This window comes from Miscanthus floridulus, chromosome 5, assembly GCF_019320115.1.
Source record: "Miscanthus floridulus cultivar M001 chromosome 5, ASM1932011v1, whole genome shotgun sequence".
Taxonomy (NCBI): Eukaryota; Viridiplantae; Streptophyta; class Magnoliopsida; order Poales; family Poaceae; genus Miscanthus; species Miscanthus floridulus.
In genome coordinates, this window is record NC_089584.1 from 131,205,010 (window position 1) to 131,225,101 (window position 20,092).

Genomic DNA, 20,092 nt, shown 5'->3' on the forward strand with positions numbered 1-20,092 from the left:
AAAAAAATATGTTTAATCTTTGGATGGAAACAATATTAGGAGTTTAATGTAGACTGATGAAAGGACGCGCGCAAGAAAGGCAGAGGAAGAGGATAACTCACCAAAATGATGAACTAAACTTGGAAGGTGTTCTCTACGGATTGAGAAAGTGTTGGCCCTAGATAAGCAAGGGAGCCCAACCTAGAAAATATGAACATATATATCATAATTGGATCGGAAAATATCATGGAGCAATAAATTTCTTCTGATTTCACTATGTTCTTTTTTTAGGACACACGATAGATCAAAGAACTAACTGGCTGTAAATTTTGTGACAATCTTCTTTTCGGACAGCAAATGCACATTGTCTAATATGTGAAATACGTTGCATCATTTTAGATAGAAAACACCTCCGCATAACCTAAAATTTACAAATTTCTTGGAAAATAGGGAGGACTGAGAAAGAAGAAGGATGTGAACATATCAATGATCAAGGAACATGATCAGTGTTGTGTCTAGCAGAAATCATTGTCATTCCCAGGATAACATGTAAGAAAGGCAGATGAAGAGGATAACTCATCAAAACAATGAACTGAACCTGGAAGGTGTTCTCTACAGGTTTGAGAAAATATTGCCCCTAAATCATTGTCCATTACGCGCGCCCTCGCGTGCGCCGGCAAATCACCTGGTTAAGGCGCAAGTAAAAAACATGTTTAATCTATGTATGGAAATAATATTAGGAGTTTAATGTAGAGATGTCATGCACAAAAACAGAAAGATCGGAGTCTTTTTTTATGGTACAGGACACATCTACTCTGCATACTTTTGAAATCATGGTATTTTCTATGCGTGGTAATCACGAATTTACAACGCAAATTTAAGAACAGTGTCTTAACACCTCAAGGCCACAAAAAGCACTGTAAGCTAATATTGGTGATTAAGAACTTCCACACTACTAAAAACCTGACAGCCGTAACATACCTGAAATCATTTCAATGTTACGAAGCTGAGTTAAAACCCTCGTGGCATACTGAAACCTGTAGAAAATATGCACACAAATTGGAGCACCGGTTTAGGAACTAAGAAAATAAATGTGTCAAAGATTTTTAGAATAGGAAGGTAGGAGGAAGCAAGGACAACATAAACATAGCTACGGCAAGAGGTATGTTTACTGTGTTCGAATCAATGGAATTGATGCTATATTTATACATCACAGTCACTAGGCTAAGCAACAGTCACATGAATAAGGACACGAACCATTTTATTTTATTTTATTTTGTAATAGAAGCATGAAACAAAGTGGCATTGCATGATTAATAAATGTTCGTCAACAAACCTATAAACTGAGTAGAAATGTAGAGTGAGCATTACAGATAAAGTCTCAGACTTGGACAAATAAAAGAGCGCGTAATATTCTCTGTATCCTCTGTTGGATAAATTTCAGCTAGACCACTGGACCATTGTTTAAAAAAATTTAGCAATCCTATGCCAAGCTCAACATGGTATAGTAATCACCTGATATTTCAAATTCAGAGGAATCACCCTTGGCAGAAAATTCTTTGTTTTAGCTTCTAGCTCACAAAATCCAAACAAAAGCAAATAGGTGACATTAGCACTTACCTAATCTCTGTAGAATGAAAGGAAGGGTAACTCTTAATTCAAGCTGTTTGTAATCCTCGTCGCCATTTTTTTTAGTTGCTCGCCATCCATGTGTACAAATTATTTGTTCTAAAACACAGGCAGCAATAGAGACCGAGCAATGGTAGTTACCTGCCAGCATAACGGTTTCAAACCTGCGAGCCTTGTCAAGCTACACGTAGTGTCATAGGTCATCTCTGCCAACAATAGAGAAGAAGGTTTGGTTTAAGGAAGTAGTATCAGTGGCATCGGTCATAGTTACCATAGCCATAGAGCAATAGCGAAATAGCAGTAGCATTTCTTGATAGTTGATACATAGTTGCACAGTCGCGGCAGGGCGCTGACAACAATAAAAACCTCTGTACGCTTGATGATGCAACGTTCCATACAACGGGATAAGAACCGGCAAGAGGTACCGAGAGCCAACATTCAGACAGGAGCAGCTTACAGTTGAGTAATATGATTTTGTATATAACATTTTATCGTCCCATAAATTAGCAGAAGCATTTTCCAAATATTCAGGTCTCGATAGCACTGTAAGTCCATTTGCAAGTGTATATATTTAAAAAAAAGACACTTACCTGTATATGAGAATGTGCGTGTTTGAAAGAGTAGTGGAGGTCTGCTATGATGTTGTCAACTCTGAACCTTAAATACCTCAGGCCTGTTGCAATGCATACGCCCAGGTTTTCTCCCGGGAGGTTTAAAAGGAAATATAAGAATATGGACAGTAATAAGATTGGGAAAAAACGATAATCAAAAGAACTACTGTGAAGTGTCGATAGCAGACTATCAGAATGCTGTCTGGAGTTATAAACTGCCATGCGAAAAAGTCAGCTCTGTGCTGTCATCCGCAAGCATATGACGGAGACATAAAAAGAAACTAAATCGCATACTGTGATCTAGAGTAATAAAGAAAATTTAGGATTCATATTTGAGCAACCAATCGATGGTTCAATAGGGATAGTCTATAATACATCAGTTTAAACACCAAGTATACAATACTATTTCTCGCTACAAAATATTTTGTAGAATGGGTGGAACAATCTGAATTTAGAGCAGCTAGCTACCCTAAGCTTAGAGGCGCCATGTAATCATTGCAACAGAAACTGACATGATTTTCAATTGGGTGAACCACGAATAATCGTTGGTTTTCTTGCTGCAAGAACACTAAATCTAACCCAAAAAAGGAATCTGAATTTCATATATTTGCGGATGATAATAGGTATGGGAATTTTAACACTAAATTTGACCCCAAAAACGAAACAAATTTTGATACCATAGTGGATGGTAATAGGGGTGGGAGTTTAACTATCAATTTCATATTTTCACTTCCTTCAGTTTTTTTTTGTTGGCAAACAGTTGAGCAATAAGAATGAAACCCATGGCCATTTGCTTCATTTTATATAAGGTTCAGATGACATGGTGAGCAGGAAGAAATTGTAGATGGCAAGGCTGTATGTATAGAACAATATTTTGTGAACATTTAGCAAATTCAAAGGTGATATGGAAGCGTTAGTTGTGAATATTTTAGCAATTAGGGATCAAAGAGTATGGTTAAACATTGAAGCACTTATCTCTAGAACACGTGATGAAGCTGCTTACGGACTTGGACCAAAGAACTGAAGTACCTAGCATCCTGAGAACAAATCGGAGTGCCTGCAGCAAACACAAATATATTCAAATTTGACTATGAGGATGAAACACTAAATGATAAGCAACTCAGTTTTGCTGTGGAAAACATGATGCATAACACAAGGGTAAATAAACATTATAATAAAGGGAAAGTTAACTCTCTCCATCGTCCATTTGCAGCCAACATAATCGTGCCAAGAATTATTTGGGGCCATTTAATTTAGGAGGAATTTTATCCAACTATTCATAGTTTGCTGAAAATATTTTTAGCATAGCTGGCAGGTGTCTGCCTTTTCAGAACATCTACATTCTGATGATTGATGATGGCATTCCAAACGGTTGTTTCTCTCCATCCTCCATTTGCAGGCAACAAAATTGTAGCAAATTTTTTTGGAGACATTTAATTTAGATGGAAATCTATTAAACAGTTTATAGTGTGCTGAAAACATTTTTAGCATAGCTGGCAGGTGTCTGCCTTTTGAGAACATGTACTCTCTGAGAATTAGGCATAGCTGACTATTTCTTCCAGCAAAGCAATATCAAATTCGAAGATCCTAACGAATAAGACCAAATATGAATAACTATCCAAAACTTCGCTGCAGTGAGTCAAATATAACTGAAATTAGAGCAAAGAATAGAGGGAGAAAATATGTATCAAGATTGTGAGAGCGTGGCTCCAAGCAACATTGCTCTATTTGGATCAACTAACTAAAGATATCACAGAGGTTTAACAATGACCATAATTTTCCCCTTAACCTATAAAAAGAAACACTTCTTTGACAACTCTAGACCAGTAAAGAGCAATATTCCATTTCCTGCAGACTTACCAAAGTTTCTTTTTTTTGGGACGCAAACTATTTGTTTTCTGAACTGTGTGGACCAATGAACTCCAGACCTAATAAATACAACAAAGTATGGGTCTCAGGGTTGATCGTCTTATAAATCTATGTTACTGGAATGTAGCAAAGGTACACATTACTTTATTTCTGGTAGCAGCACAGTAATGCATTCAGTGCAGAGGAGTTTATCACAAATGAGAAAAAAATACAGTCACACTCATTGAGCATGTGCCTTGATTTAGATTTGGATCATAAACAGCTTGTAACCACAACAGATGAAATCAAATCGAATGAAAAAAAAAACACAGATCATGCAAATAAATAAAGAATTTGATAAATCCCATGTCAGAACATTCCCATGGGCATCAGAACAGAAGTATGAGTGAACCAATCCGGTATATGAGTACCTACACACTGAGGTAGTGCATGGCATATATGTTCAGTTCAAATTTTCAGAGAAAACTATACAGACAACCAAAAAGAGTAGACAACAGCACATGCACCGCTAACCCTGAACATGGATATTGACTGACTAAATTTTGTAAGGAAATATATGCAAAACACATGAGGCTATACGAAGGACCCTCACCATGGATCGATATTCAGTCAAACATCATTTTTTTGGTTGCATCTAATGCTTCCTAGTCAGATTAGGCGTACAAAGAAGCATTTTTTTCTTGTAAAATACAGACAGGAAGATGCACGCTTAGGTTGATAAGGTGGCCTTTTTTTTAAACGCACCATAGGCAGTAAAGTAGAAGCCTATTTGACTAACGTGTTCGCTTTTTAGAAGCCATTTTTTAGAACAGGCGGAAGCAAAAGACTCCATGAAGCACTGCATTGGTACTGCAACTTATATACATGCAAACAGCATAGCAACCAAGATTAGCTTAGTGGTAATCTTAAAATATAGAGATATTTGTGGTGCTACAATGGAATCTGCTGAGGTGATGTAGCACTTGTCTTCTAAAAAAACACAATAAAAACTACCAATTGCTAAAACAAACTGTAAAGAGGTAAGGGCTCAAGAAATAGGTAACAGCTAAAAGTAATCGGCATTATGAAGCACTGTATTGTTGCTGAAACTTATATAGAGGCAAACAGCATAGTAAGTATGAATAAGTGAGAATCAAAAATCTGGATCCAAATTCGATTCCTCTCATCCCCACTTATACTTTGAGAGAGTAGCTGTCCTTGTCAACGGCGCCCAATCAGCTGCACAAAGGGGAAAAGGTGGAGGGAGAGAGGATCTGGGGGAGGAGTTAGGAGACCGAGGAGGAGAGGAAGAGGGTGACGTACCGCCAGATTCAGCAGCCAAGCTAAGCCGCCACCGCCGCCGGCGATGACGAGGCCACGCACAGGCTTAGTCGGCCGGGCTGCGCCGGTCGTGGCTCGCGATGGATCCGGCGTCATCGAGACGAGGCAGCTAGGGTTTCGTCGACCACAGTAGCACACGCGGATCGGTGGAAGGAAGCAGCGCCGGGGGGCACCCGTGCCGACAGCCACCGGCGGGGCCCAGGGACATCGCCGAGGAGGGGGCGCTGTCGCCCGTGGCCAGGGCGGCCACCGTCCGCACCGGCGCAACACCCGGCGGGGGGCGCCGTCGGGCCGCATGGCCACGAGGCGCGAGGAGGGCGTGGAGGAGGAGGAGGAGGAGGAGGAGGTCGGCCGCCACCGCTTGGAGGGCCGGCGCTGCCGAGGTGCGGCCGCGCCGCCGTGGCCGCGTCGGGAGAGATGGGGAGGGAGAGAGAGCGCTACGGGAAAGGACGAGACGGGAAGAGGGAGAGACGAGAGGAGATATTTTTACGCAGCGCACAGCAGTTGCTGGTGGGGTGTTCCTGGGGCGTTGATCCCGGAATCGGAAGGCTGAGAAGATTTTGAACGACGTGGCCACTCTGAGGAGCGGCCGAAGCTCGCTGCTTTGATAGTAAGAAATATGTGATATGTTTCTTTTGTTCAGCCTGCATTCAATGTTGCTGCTATGTTTTCTTCACTTGATTCGGTAGTTACTAGTTTTTGTTCAGCTATTTCCACAATCCAAACTTTCTTTCGTTGTGTCTACATTTCATCTATTTCAACATTGTCTTGTGAATTGTGAAGTCTTCTGCCTTACAACAATAACAACAAAGCCTTTTAGTCCCAAATAAGTTGAGCCCCTAGTCACGGTTCAGACACTTCAATAACATATTTTTTCTGTTTTGTATGCTCTTGTGGCCTTTTATCCTTTCACCATTTTTCTGGTGTTTCTGGATCAGAAATTTTGCAGTAAAAGGAGCGAAGATTTCACACAGCTTCATGAATGTTATTTGTCGTATCTTCTGATGGAAAGTCCTGTGCATTGTGCAACAACCGCCTAATTCAAGTGTTCATGGTAGATGATATTGGAAGCAGAGCTGATTTTGGAATTTTGGGTCAACTGATAAGTGATAAGTTGATCACAGATTATGTGAAAGCTGCTTCTCCTTTCTTTCACTTGTCCATCGATATTTCTGGTCTTGCATCTTACAATTTGCTGGTCAGTTTATGTAAGATTCCTAATGTTGTTTCTACATGTGTTGCACAATATATTGATCTTTCTTGCCGTGTACTCCCTCCGTTTCTTCTAATTGTAAATCGTTTTGGCTTTTCTAGATACATTTGGAACGGAGGGAGTACAACATTTTCTTCTTGTTTGGCTACCCACGTTTCTTTAATGTCATTTTTTTATTGTATTATTGGCTTCAGACAGATTATCATGTCATAATTTCTTTCTTTTCCATCAGTGCTCAGGAAACCGGCTCCCACCGGTAGCTGTTGCATTGTCTTTTGTTGAACTACAGAAGATGGATTATTGTCTGTCCACGAATGCGGTATTATCCTTGGAGATAGTCTACTACCGAAAATGTGTTTGCCAAAATACTTGATTTGGAAAGGTATTTAATGGTTACTCTGTCACTCTAATTGCAATTAGTCCTCTCTGGCAAGTGAGCAGCCAGAATCTTCTGCCACTGCTTTGTTGAATCTTCTGCCACTGCTTTGTTTTCTCCTGCTACGCACAAAAATTCTGCGGTGCTAACCCTTCAATCAGTTCAAGAGCCATATGAACAGGTGAGCCACCCAACATCGCACCACAGCAATTCCTTCTCCCGGCCCTTTTCGCCTAGTGATGTTGCTTTCTCAGTACTTTAATGATAGAACATTACAATGCATCTCCCTCTCAAAACCTCTAATCTTTGTAAAATCACCCTCGCCGCCAAAGTTTACACCCTCCAGCACCAGTTGAGACCTCAAAATCCGGTGAACTGGTTCTGCTGGTGGTGGTGCAGGGCTTGCAGTTCCGTTGCTGTGGGGCTGAGGCTCTCTGTCACGATGAAGTTGCTGTTACACGAGAAATGCATACCATTATTAGCCATGTCCATCTCTGACTTTTCCATATTATGAAATCTGAAAACAAGTGATTCTATCTTTTCAAAAACTAAGGAATACATGTAATTCAGACATGGTCAGGAACAGCCACAGTGCAGATGATCAACAAGAGAGTCTACTATTTGCAGTTGATCAAGTGTGAATCTTACTCGAGGGGACGGGAAGCCCAGAGGTTGCTGAGAGCTCTGAGGCGGCTGTAGTACTCCCCGATGGAGAGGAAGCACCGCGCAGCCTGCCGAGTGGTCAGGATCCGGCGCATCTGATGCAACGTCTGCTGCCTTAGATTGTCGGCCTGCAGTTGGAACAGCACAAACACATGAAAAGAAAGGTGAGATGTCACATTAGTGTTGTTTCTTGTCTTGGCTATGCTGCACATTGGCGCTTCCAGTATCTTGAATGACAGGGCATTCCCGGATCATGCAGATGCATCTATTCTACTGTCTTTCTGTCTTGTCCCAGATATATTCTAGTCTGGACAATTGCTGAAAGTTCCCATCTGCTGCTTAAGCTTAATCTAATGAAATGTTGTTTTCAGAAAAGTTTGGACTTTATATAGTGTAGCAATTTTTTCATACTGATGGTGTATTGTCCTTATCATTTCCTTGTAGTTTTACATACTTCCAGAGCATGAAAAGAAATCTAATAGCAATAAGCAGCCTCTATCCTGAAAAGAGAAAAAAAAAGGAGGGTGGTATATCATCTGTGATCGAGTTTATTGAAGTCTTTTTTTCATATGCATCATTATTGCAAGGCTTTGTGTGAAATGATTGCTCCAATCATTAATCTAGTAAATATACTCCCCCATCCTAAAATAAGTGCATTTCTATAATGTTTTGGAGACATCAACGCTACTATAAAATTACATATATATCTCTATCAAAAGTTGTTTCAATATGTAATAATTACAGTTCAGAAATAGAGAGTAGTAAAACCAACTAAAACTAGGTGGCCCATGATCTGAAGTGTACATATTCTGGAACAAATTTTAGCTGCTAAAAGTAAACTTATTTTACATCTGCCTTGTAGCAAAGTTCTGTCTACAAAAGGAATCAAAGCTCAGGAAAGTTGAAAACAAGCTAACAAAATGGAGGTCGCAATCAGCTTTTAGCCCCTTGAGAGAGAAGATAATCCATAGAAAGGCATGATCATTTCTTTAACAACTTCTGATGGAACAGCAAGCCCCATCTTTATTTAGGTTTCTTGTTTGGCCATGGGGCTGAATTTTAGGTGTCTGTGTCCTTTCCCTGACCACTATGCATGGATTGAACCTTGCAACTTTTGCAAGGCATGGAATGGAACACCATGAATGAGGCCTCTGTCTAGTATTGTGGCTGTGGGCCCTCTGTTCTGCAGAGGCACCAGCAAACAGAGAAGGGAGAGAATAAAAAGGACTTTTTTTTCTAAAAAATGGAATAAAAAGGAGATGGCCGGCCCAGAGAAGACATACAAGGGGCATTATTTATGCACAGTGCCAACTGTAAGTATCCGGCCATTGACTTCCTGTAGAAAGATACAGGTGTGTACGTGTATGTACTGCCAGTACACATGTGTGGCCAGGAACAATGCCTCGCCAAATCTTCACTTAAAAAAAGGGTTCAAAGCCTTGCCCTCTTTGGTCCCTACCAACACATAGAAAACATACAATAATTGTCGCCCAGCAGCATTAGCCAGCCTGTTATTTGTTGTTTAATCACAAGCTAATTATGCGTGGTGGAAAGTGGTAATGATGCTTATCCGTTTATCTGCAGGTTTAAGCTAGCTTTCTGACAAAAGGTTGGCCTGCCCTGCCATGGAGAAACAGTCCATTCGTTTGGTCGTATTTGGCTTATAAACCATGACTTATCAACTAATGAACAGTATTTTTCTCTCACACCAAATCAGCCAACATTACTTTCAGTCATGGCTTATAAGCCAAATCAGGAGGGCGAAAGCAGGACAGGACCCTGTAGCTTGTAGGACGAGGAGCAGCTGCATTGCTACTGTTACGTTGCTGTGCAGTTCTGACAGGGAAGGACTAGCGTACTTGAAAGTTTAAGCTAGCTTTTCCTCGCCGTGTAATTCTTTTTTTGGTTAAAAAAAGATTTACTGACCATGATCGTGATCTACAGTAAGAATACGATCTTAAGGGTGGCGGTGAATGATGCAGGAAATGGAGGAGAGTAAAAAGACGGTGACCTGTTGATAGAAGTTTTCGAGGCTGGCAAGCTTGTCAAGTGCGACGGCCATGATGTTCATGTAGTTGGGGGCGGCGGCGCCGTCGTTGAGCGTGCCGGCGGCGACTGTGTCGGCCAGGGACCGGTGCAGCTGATGCAGGCCCTGGGCGAGCGCCTCCTCCGCCTGCTCCGACGACTGCTGCAGGTTGCAGATCCCGAGCAGCTGCTGCTCTGTCAGCGGGTCCAGCTGCGGTATCAGGATCTGCATGCCAAAGAAAAAGAGAAAGAGGCTCAGTACGGCGCGCGGCCTCTGACTGGGCGGGCGGGCTTGCACGGACGGACGCCATGGCAATGGCACGCAGTGGTACCGTACATACCTTGAGCAGCTCAGACGGGCGGAAGCCGCCCATCCAGAAGAAGCAGCGCTCGGCAGGGGTGGCCCAGGCGCCGGTGAGGAGGTGGAAGACATCGGAGCGCGCGAGCGCCGCCTTGAGCTGGAACAGCTCGTTGTAGTGCTGCATGCACTCCTCCACGATGAGTCCCAGGTTGCCGTCCAGCAGCTGCGCCTGCAGCCCGGCCCGGAGCTCCGCCAGCCGCTTGCTGTCGTCGTCCAGCCACCGCGCGTACTCCATGTCGAACATGGCGGCGCCTGCATGCATGGGTACGTCGTACGGTAAAAACGGAGTTACAGGCTGGAAGGAAACGTTTTTTCACGCCACTCGAGGCCGGCCGGCCGGCCATGCATCATCTCGGTGACTGCGCCTGCGCCGTGGCCTGCGGCGGCAGCTACAGCCTACAGGCCACAGCTGCTGCATGGCACGGTTAAAAAGCTCGAAGCTTTGGAGCAGTGGTACTATGAATGGAGAAAGCGGACGGCCGGTGCTGCATTACCAGAGCTCATGTCCCCGGCGGCGCTGCACCCTCCAACGAAAAGGCCCTGGACCACGGTAAACCCATGTCATATCAAAGCTCTGAATGATACGAACTTGGATCCGATGCAGACGTTTTGGAGTTCGGACTGGAACGAACCTGTGACCGTGCTCTCTGGAGCTCATGCTCGACCTGCTGAAGCCTGATCCTGCTAGTCTCGAGCTGCTGCACGTAAGCCTGCAGTGAAAGGACGAGTAGGTTACTCTCAGCAATCCCAGGACCATTCATTCATGCATGCGTTCTTTTCGCTGATTGATTGAAACAAAACAAAAATCACTGAGTTCATGGGTGGCACTGGCAGTGATTCTAGTGACGCACCTTCTTCCTCAGCCTGCTCTTCCTCGCAGCCTCTCTGTTCTGCGCCAGCCGCCGTTCCGTCTGCAAGGAAGGATTCACAGCGATTCGACTCAAATACTCGATGGTGAGTGGCAGCAAAACGAAACAGATAGATGCAGGTCCATGCAAACACATGTTCGCTTGTTGGTTTCTGCCAGACTTATTCAACTAGTCAACAGTGTTTTCCTCTCACAACAAATCAGCACCAGCTAGCTCAAATCAGCCCAGAAACCAACCAGCGAACAAGCCAAAAGTGATGGAGTGGCCATGCATGCAAAGCGCAGAGAGCTATATATCCTACCTTGGCATCTACCAACCTGCCATCTTTTCTTGTGGATCCATGCTTCCTCTGTGCAAAGGACACCACGAAAAAGCCAGCGGAGTTAGAGCATGCGTGTACTGGTATAGTAGTATCCCCTATCCGTTCTCTTCTCCTACACATCAACACAGTGCACACCATCCATCTCGCCATCCAACTAAAGGCAACTACTACAGGGCCGGCACAGAAAGAAACAAACCGCACGATGGAGCCAAAGCTCCTGTCGTCCATCGTCGACGGATGCAACAGCACCAGCGCTGCCACTGTCCATCTTCTCCAAGCACAAATACTAGCTTTTGGCTGTAGCTGTCCCCGAAAGCTCAGTGTGCCGGACAGCCGCTGCTGTTGGCAGCCACGGCTCTGTTGCGGCAAGGTGCAGGGAGATAAGACGGATGGGGTTATGCTATCCATCCACCCAGCAGGGAGAGACAAAAGGGAGTTTAGGGATGACCCTGTCCATCGTTTAGCGTCCTCTCCGTAGGATTGACCAGCTGTCACTAGTCCAATCATCTAGGACTGCCTGGTTAATTTCCCCCAAGCATCAAGCAATCATGGACATGTCTGGCTTTCTATTCAGAGGCCATATGACATCTCCCGCGCAAGGAACACGCATGCATGGAGTGGAATGCCGTTGTGTTTAGAGGCAGGCCTGGCCCAGTGGGCCTCAACTATACTGTAAGATACTATGGCCATGAGGTAAGCTGCAGCAGAGTGGCTGCTGGGGTGTGGGGGTACCGTACACCACAGTGCTGGCTTTGCCGTACGTGCATCGCCTCGGCCGGCGTTGGTGTGTGTGACATGAAAGAACAGCATGTTTCGTACCACAGTGCGTACCGCGAGTTTTTCAACGATTCGACAGCAATATTCTGAAGAGACTGGTGGGTCGTGTTGGATGGAGCTCTTCTCTCTCGGCGGCTGTAGGTTGGATGGAGCTGGGGTACTGGAACTAGCCGTCTACTCTACCTAGTAGGACTGTAGGAGGGGACGCTAGTACTACGGACGGGTGCATGCTGTGCCAGGAAAAGCCGAAGGGTGTGGCGCTGCGGTGCGCTGTGCTGTGGTGTGGTGCACTGGACACACTGGTGCGGCAGGGCAGGGCCAGCCGGCCAGGGCAAGTCAGGCAGAGGAGGACGCAGTAGTACCTTGTCATGGTCTCCCCCTCCGTCTCCGTGCAGCTGCAGCGGGAGCGGATGGTGCTGCTGAAAGCTCGGCGGGGCGGCAGCAGCGGGCGCAGCGGCGAGGCCTGGCTTGTAGCTGTAATCATCAGTGGTCACCATCATGACCTCCTGCCGCGGCGCAGAGGAGGCTGGGGACACCAGCTCCATCTGAGACATTATTGTAGTCTTCTGAGCTGAGCTCGAGTCAGTGGTGCTCCCTACTGACTGCGAATTCCCCTGTTCAGCAATTACACAGCAACAGTGAGCGGCGGGTAAAAGGATTTATTATATTATGCCATGTCTGCTGCTAGCTAGTGCTGCTGCGGTAAAATCAAAAAACCGATCGGCAGCCAACAATTAACGGGCATCGCTCGCTCTCTGCCTCTCTCTCGTCTTCATCCTCTTTTACCACCCCTGGCTCGGCTCGGCTCGCCTCGCCTCGCCTCCTCGTGGCTGCTGGCTGCAGCCTGCAGGTGCAGACCACATACAGAGAGCGAATCGCCAAAGAAACAGCCACATCTTTTCTTGGGTTCAGCGACGATCACGAGCCAGAGCCCACAGGAGAGCGAGAGGAGACGACGAGAGAAGCGAGGCGATGAGTGAATGAATGCGTGCGTGCATGCTGCATGCATGAATCACAGTGATCATGGGAGATTGGGAGGAGAGGAGGCGGGGCCTTTACACTGTGTAGCTGCTGTCGATGCCTCATTGGCCACGAAGGGAAGATCTCTAGCGTGGGGGGCCTGCCGGCGCCCGCGAGATATCCTGCCGCTGCTGCATGCATACATACAAAGAGAATTAACACGGGGGCCTTACCGAGTGTCGATTCCTTCCCTGTTCATGCATCTCTCTCTCCTCTCCCTCTCTCCATCCTCCTCCATGAGCTTGCACAGAAAGAGAGAGAGAGGAGAGGAGCTAAGGCTAGAGGAATGCAAACAGTAGGCGAGGAGAGTAAACGAGATCTTTCCATGATTGTGGCATCGGCATCGGGGCATCGCACCACTATATGCAGGTGCAGCTGCTGCATATGCACACTGTTTGCATAGGAATGGAAACCGGCAGGAACACAAAAGGCGAGGCATGTCTCTCCCTGTGCGGCGCTGTGCCCGTGCGCAGCCGAGCAAGAAACGAACGCGCCTTTTTGGCAAGTAGAGCCCAGGTCTGGACTCCGGAGACAGAACGAAGACGAAGAAAAAAAAAGCTTACACTTTGCCTGCGCGACGTCGTTCTTGATGATCACGCCGGGATCGACGCCGCCGGCGTTGACAGCGCCGCCTCCGCCATGGATGAGGGCCTCCTCCAGCTCCCCGAACCCGAAGTAGGCAGCGGCTGCGGCCGCAGGCTGGAAGTCCCTGCCCAAGCAGTTAGGGCACACAGAACCCATCAGTCATCGCCCGCCCGGCCCCCTAAGCTTTAGCCCGCGACAGGCGAGGCGAAGGCGAAGCTAGTAGCAGATAAAAACTTTTCAAGAATGGAAAGGCCGAGACTGCGTAAAGCACGAGGCTTGTTGTAGCTGTGGATGTGGCTGGGGCGGCAGGCAGCAGATAAGGATGACAAGCCCAAAAGATGGTGCCGATCGATCTCGGTGCCCAAACAAATCACTCGCACTCGCAGGATTATTCAGGCCTTGAGCATTAAGAAAAATTTTGGTGCGTGGGCAGAGGTGTAATCCAACCAAGTGGCACGGCATAAGCTTGTGGAATCGGTCTGTTATAAAGACGGATAAAAGGAGGGCGAAAAATACTTTAAACAAGTTGCGCACTCAAACATTTGAAAACACGGCAAGTGCTGGGAGCGGAGCGAGCTAGTTGCGAGTCTTGCGACGCGGAAAAGGTTGCAGGCAGCGGCAGAGCTCTGGTGGTCTTGCATGCGGCCGGTGGCTTCTTGGAATTGGGTTGGGTGAGGCGAGGTAGAAGACGACTGACAGATGGATCAAAGACAAACCGCGAAGTAACAAGTTGAGGGAAGAGAGAGAGAGAGAGGCTGAGAGGCAGTACAGGAAGCAGGTCGGCGGTGCAGCGGCGGTGGCGTGGGCTTGGACTCCATACGCGATCGCCTGGTTGAGAGGCAGCGCTGCCCTCTCCATCCTCCAAGAACTCTCCTCTCCTTGCACCATGGCCAGTGCTAGCTCTACGACCAACAAGAGACCAGCAGGAAGAGCTGTGAGCGGTGGCGATGGACAATATAAAAGAGAAGAAGGGAAGCAGACTGGCAGAGAGCAAGAGAAAGGAGATAGATGCTGCGTGCATACCATCCTTCTAGCAAAAGCATGCAAGCACAGAAGAGAGGAGAGCCCTCCTCTTTGTTTGTTTCTCTTCTCAGCTCTCCTCTCACACACTGCTTTCCCTTGTTTGAAGCACTGGCGAATTGAATCAACCTTGGAGTTTCATTCACTGTACTACAAAGAAGATCTTGTCCTTTTGAACACGTCCTGCCGTCTCTTTTTTTTCACAGGCTTGTAACAGCTAGCTGTTGGGGACGGAGGGGAGATGCAGAGGGAAGGAGGGAGAGAGATGCAGAGAGAGCCGAGAGGGGTGGTAGGGCTTTTCTGTCAGCATTTCTGTCTCCTACTCCACTCCTTGTAACCACCTTTCACCTCTCATTGGCCGCCTTCTGCCCCCTCGCCTCTGAGACGGCAAGTACTCAACAAAAGGAGCATTGAATAGAGAGAAGATAGGCAGGGAAGAAAGGGGGAAAAAGAAAAGAGAATAGAGGGAGAAAGGAACACAAGCTTAAAAAGAAGGGGGTTGGGGAGCTTGAGAAGTTGTTCTACACTTCCATCCATCTCCTCTTCTCCTATCATGCGTGTTAAGAAGAGCGTATCAGAGAGGGAGGAAACGTAGCTAGGACTAGGAGAGACAGGGAAATCGATTAGATTCGTCAAACTCTATGCCCTCACTCCATAATACATGCATGCATCTATAATTGCCACAAGCAACTATAGCTTTGTTTAGTCAGAAGCCAACCCTAACCAAAGCACCACAAAAATATGATATGGATACAACCTACAGTGTGAAAATATAAAATCCTAGGGGTATGGAACATACATAATTCTAGTAGGTGCTTGGAAATGGGTTTGTTTGGGATTATCCCTGTCTGCATGGGTCAACATCAGTGCATTGTCATTCACCAAATATTAAAAACGGTATTTCCTCAGGAAATTAATTCTTGGAGAACCCTCACTCTGGCCTCTTGGCTGCCATTCCGCAACCCCCCCCCCCCCCCCCCCCCCCCCCCTCCTGAATCCTGAGGTTATCCAGTCAGTTCGTTTCGGCTGGATTGCTCGTATTTGGCTTATAATCCATGGTTTGAACATTATTTTTCTCTTACGTCAAACCAGTCAGTAGTACTTTCAGCCGAAAACGAATAGGCTGATCGTGGATAAAATGCAGATAGGGATCACACTAAACACATTGTGTGAGTTCTGGCCAAGTTACTGACTGGTCATTAGTGCCTAATCCTTTGCCTAAGTAAGGCCTCAAGCGCATCATAAACTACTCCAAAAGAAGTTGCATTTATACTCGCTGGCCAACTCCTCAGGTCACTTCACCAAATTGCTTAATAATCCATGCATGAGCCGTAAAAGCCAAACCAAGCTCATTTTTCTCTCACTACTAGCAGTAGTTTCTTTATCACCTGTTTCTCTCCCTAGCAAGTCTTTGTTCAACCGGGTTCGGTCAAGGCTAAAGCTAGAAAAGGCTTACCTGTTCATGTGCCGAATGCCAGACTCTTCAGGGAATCATTGAACAGTACGTACGGAGAAAGGGCCGCAGGAGGGAAAAAAATACTATACTGTACAGTATTACCCCAGCCAGTGCCAGTAGAAGGTCGCCGGTCTAATTCGTTGTTCAGAGATTCGGTAGATTTTGCAAATCTTTTGGCAAGAATAGGCCTGCGCTGTACAGTCTCGTCTCCAGTTTTTTTCCTTTTTTTTATTGGGCAGAGAACATTGGGGAATCAGCAAGTGAGCTACACGCAAGAAGAGGGGAGATGGACATGAAGTTCTGGCGAATCGTTCTCTGCCGTGTGCCGTCCAACAATGGCAAATTACAAGAGCGAAAACGAGAGATGGTAATTTTCAGTTATTATATATATGACATCGCAGTTCGCAGCGACATCATAGTCTTGGATTGCACCACTTACATCTCGTTCTTTGTCTCCTAAATTTCCCTGGAACCTTTTTGTTTTGACATGACTTGCCAGTTGGAATTTCACGCTCAGTGGCCGGAATATGGATTAATCCAAATGCTTCCACGGCTTGCATCCTCTCTTTTTTATTTTTTCATCCACTAGACTTTGAGAGGGAAAAGAAAGATTTTGTGCTAGTGTGTTACTGGCTGATGCCAATGCCACTACGAAATTCTCACCTCTAAACTTGTATAGCAAAGCAACTGCCGCAGAAAAAGTCAACAGTTTGAACTTTCAGATCAACACTGTGAGTTGTCTCATCATATTTTATGGAACAGGTGACAGGTCAACAGGGGAGGGGGAGGGGGGGGGGGGATCATATTTCAATAGAACGATTCACATGAGATTCTCATAATAGCAGCCAACGGGTTAGTTTAGGAATGATGTCGGTGCAAAAAAGTGACCAATAAATAAATATTTATCGTTTTGCCGTACGTTGTGATTGGATGTGACCTACCCTCAATGACACAGGGCCCTACATCCAGTTTGAGTCGGTCGGTGACTTTATTCCTGAACCCAGGTACTCGAAGTTTACTGTGGGGTTACAAACGAATGGAAATAAGATGGGGTGTTAGAGGTCCGGTCGGACTCTGGACTGAAGGGCTAAGAGTGACGGGAGCTCCTACGTGCGTTAAATATCGGAACGTACGCTCTGTGTAGCTTTAGAGTTCTAGAGCCGTTGAGCTGTTCGAGTGCTTAGAACGTCTAAAGCTAGTAGAGAGAGACGGAATGACCGTCTTTTTTTGAGAGGGCGCATCCCCTTTTATAGATTAAGGGGACGGCCTTACAAGTTCAAGAGAGAGAGAGTGTCCTAGTCTTGTTGCACAGGTCGTCGGGTACAAGACAGTTTGTCGGCATCCACAGTACTGTTGACACACAGATGCATGTGGCAGGCTCCATTGTGTTCTTCTGGTATGGCAAATGTCGGCGCATATCATAATGTAGGACAAATATTGGTGCCTACAATACTATTTATGTTCTGACATATCTGGAAGGCTGTAGAGTACCCTTCTGGCATGGCCTGACAGTACTGTCCCGCAGGTGTGTAGGGTACGGTTCTTGGTATTGCTGTTGACTTGAGCGCCTTACCTTATCTGCTCCGCCTGATTTCTTGGGTCCTCACCGAGCGGGCGTCCTCGGCCGGTCGTTCCCAGTCAGCTCCGACCACGCCGGTCGGAGAAGAGCCGTAAGCAGAGGTTCGGTGTATTCCCGGTCGGAGAAGCGGGTTGGAGTCGGAAGCGAGCATCGTCCCTTCCTTGGCCAGGCTGTAACACCTCTGGTGTTTTAAGCACTAAAATATGCCATGGCATCATATGCATTACACATCATTCTTGTCTTAGTGAAAACTTTGATATGCATTCACTAAAACAAGTTTACTTTTATGATTATATATGTTGACTTGTATGGATGAATCAAGTTCATAACCTTAGCGTTAAATTTGAATCCCAAAACCCTAATTTCCAGCATTTAAATTCTACCCTAGAAAACCTAATTCAAAATCTAAGCATATTTTGGGGTTAAGCCTAAAAGAAAAAGTGTAGAGCTTGTCAATGTATACAAAGTTGGTTTTTAGAGTTTTCAAAGTTGTTATATAAAATTTGAAGTAATTTGAAAGGGGATAAATTCTTAAAGTGTCCCCTTTTGATTTCAAACTTACATTTTTAAATCTAGACATAATTTGGGTATGGTTATTAAAGCAAAGTTGTAGAACTTTGAATTTGGAACAACTTTTATTTTTGGAGATTTTTGAGTTTCCATACAAATTTGAGAGTAATTTGAGAAATGAAGCGAATGGCAATTCGGTAAATACCTTGAACAGTGCAAGCAGGCAGACACTCATCGTCGGCGAGCTTCCACCGGCTTCCACGTGTGTCCGTGAGCGCCACCTCCAGCTTCGACGTGTCCATGTTGCCGTAACGTGTCAAGCGCACCTCTCACCACCGCTCTTCGCTCGTCGATAAGCCTGATAAGCTTCCTCCTATCGCCCTCTCCTTCCTCTGTTTTTCTCGTCATCGTCGTCCTGCTCCGTCGAGCTCACGCCGGAGTCATAGAGCTCCCCCAACCTCAATTGAGCATGTCACCGCTTCGCCTGTACCTTGCGAACCCAGCCGACCAGTCCTAGACGCCTGAATTCATCGGGAGACGCTGCGCGCCGTCTTTCTTCTTCGCAGCCGGCCGCAACGCTGCCGACCTCGTCTCTCCGTGGCCAGCACTCTACGGTGCGTCTCTGCCCTTGCTTAGCATAGCTCCATCTTCTCCGTGTTGTCGTGATGCTCTGTGTCTTGTTGGTTCATCTGTTCATCCATTGCAGCCACCGAAATGTCGTGCTTGCCGTTGCTGCTGTCGCCATCAACGCTGACAGACGCGCCCTTTGCTGCTCGCAGTCAACCGAGTGCTCTAGCCCGATCTAGGTGAGCCTCTGCTGCTATTCGAGTAGTTAAATGAAGCTCTAGCGAACTCTAGCAGCTAGAATGCCGTCGCGCCGCCGTGCATGGCTCGGCCGAGCTGCCATGGCCAGCGCTGAGCTCGGACCAAGCCATACTTGGTTCAACTAGTACCACCAACCGACGCGCCGTGAGGTGGGGAACATGATGGTACCCTCGCCGTCACCGGCAACCTCACCGGTGGCGAGATATCGATGGTCAAACCCGCGGTCATCGCTGTTGAGCGCGGGGGTACTGTGCCGACATGGGTGACCCACATGTCAGTGGCCGTTTAAATGAAAATAAATTTTTCTATTTTGCAGAAATGGTTAAATAGCGCTGTGATTTGTTTATTTTGTGTAGAAATAAATAGAGCTCGAACAATTATGAAAATTTTTGTGTGACCTCTCTGAGATGTGAACTATTTAGGAAAAATATTAAATGTTACTTTTTAGTACATTTTGAATGTGATAAAAATTGCTCAATGTAATTAATAAATGAGATTCCATGATTTTTCTAGGCTTAAATAATTATCCAAAAATTATACAAATTATTTTTCCACTTAGTTATCATGTGATGAGTCTTCACAAAAATTTGGAGCTCATTTGGAAAAGGTTGATTTATTTCATAACTTTGAATTAATTAATTAATTAAAACATATAGTAAACCTTAATGACTTAAGTTTTGTTTGAATTTGGGATTGAGTGATGAGCTCGGGTCATTAGCATAAAATGATCCTTGGCACTTTAAGTAAGTGGTTGAGTTTATGATCAAGTTGTGATTAAGAAAGGTTAATCTAAGTAAACCCTAGAGAAGGTTTAGTTAGTTGTTAGTTTGTAACTATACCGCGAAGGAAAGTTATATTCAAGCTATTAACTTTTGCATCCATCGTCAAGCATCATGTTTTATATCTCGCATCATATTAAACATAGCATTATTACCACGTGTAGTGAACGAAAGTGAGAACGTGGTAGTCAATCAAGTTGTTGAGGAAGTCAACCCACCTGTTGAGGTCAGGTTTGATATCTGTGGAACATCTCCGAAACCTGACTATTCCAACAATCAAGACAAGCTCTGGATGCATTTAAAC

At 45.6% G+C, this 20,092-nt stretch overlaps 1 protein-coding gene and 1 long non-coding RNA gene across 3 annotated transcripts; both read right to left on the reverse strand.

Moving 5' to 3' along the window:
• Positions 1–511: 511 nt before the first annotated feature.
• LOC136453623 (uncharacterized) lies at positions 512–3,273 on the reverse strand. The gene is made up of 4 exons (XR_010759054.1): positions 1,750–3,273; positions 1,495–1,550; positions 961–1,016; positions 512–664 (listed from the first exon to the last, which is right to left on the reverse strand). It is a non-coding gene; the product is annotated as an uncharacterized lncRNA (long non-coding RNA).
• A 3,548-nt stretch (positions 3,274–6,821) lies between these two features.
• LOC136453624 (transcription factor LG2) lies at positions 6,822–15,003 on the reverse strand. Of its 2 annotated transcripts, XM_066454183.1 has the most exons (13): positions 14,643–15,003; positions 14,389–14,521; positions 13,598–13,743; positions 13,074–13,165; positions 12,377–12,628; positions 11,217–11,264; positions 10,898–10,957; positions 10,679–10,756; positions 10,541–10,586; positions 10,027–10,298; positions 9,672–9,911; positions 7,646–7,788; positions 6,823–7,448 (listed from the first exon to the last, which is right to left on the reverse strand). In XM_066454183.1, exons 2-13 carry the CDS (start codon positions 14,505–14,507, stop codon positions 7,358–7,360), a joined length of 1,587 nt encoding a protein of 528 aa, XP_066310280.1. In that variant the 5' UTR covers positions 14,508–14,521; positions 14,643–15,003; the 3' UTR covers positions 6,823–7,357. The 2 variants fall into 2 exon arrangements, with proteins under 2 accessions (XP_066310281.1, XP_066310280.1); XM_066454184.1 differs by lacking the exon at positions 11,217–11,264 and having other exon boundaries at positions 6,822–7,448.
• Between the last annotated feature and the right edge of the window lie 5,089 nt (positions 15,004–20,092).

Bases quoted from the DNA above. Each gene is read 5' to 3' on its own strand.
- LOC136453624 (XM_066454183.1), bottom strand. From the start codon at position 14,507: ATGGTGCAAGGAGAGGAGAGTTCTTGGAGGATGGAGAGGGCAGCGCTG. The intron at 7,789-9,671 runs GTCACCGTCTTT...TTCCAACTGCAG, and splicing joins TCGAAAACTTCTATCAACAG to GCCGACAATCTAAGGCAGCA. The intron at 7,449-7,645 runs GTAAGATTCACA...CTCGTGTAACAG, and splicing joins TGGGCTTCCCGTCCCCTCGA to CAACTTCATCGTGACAGAGA.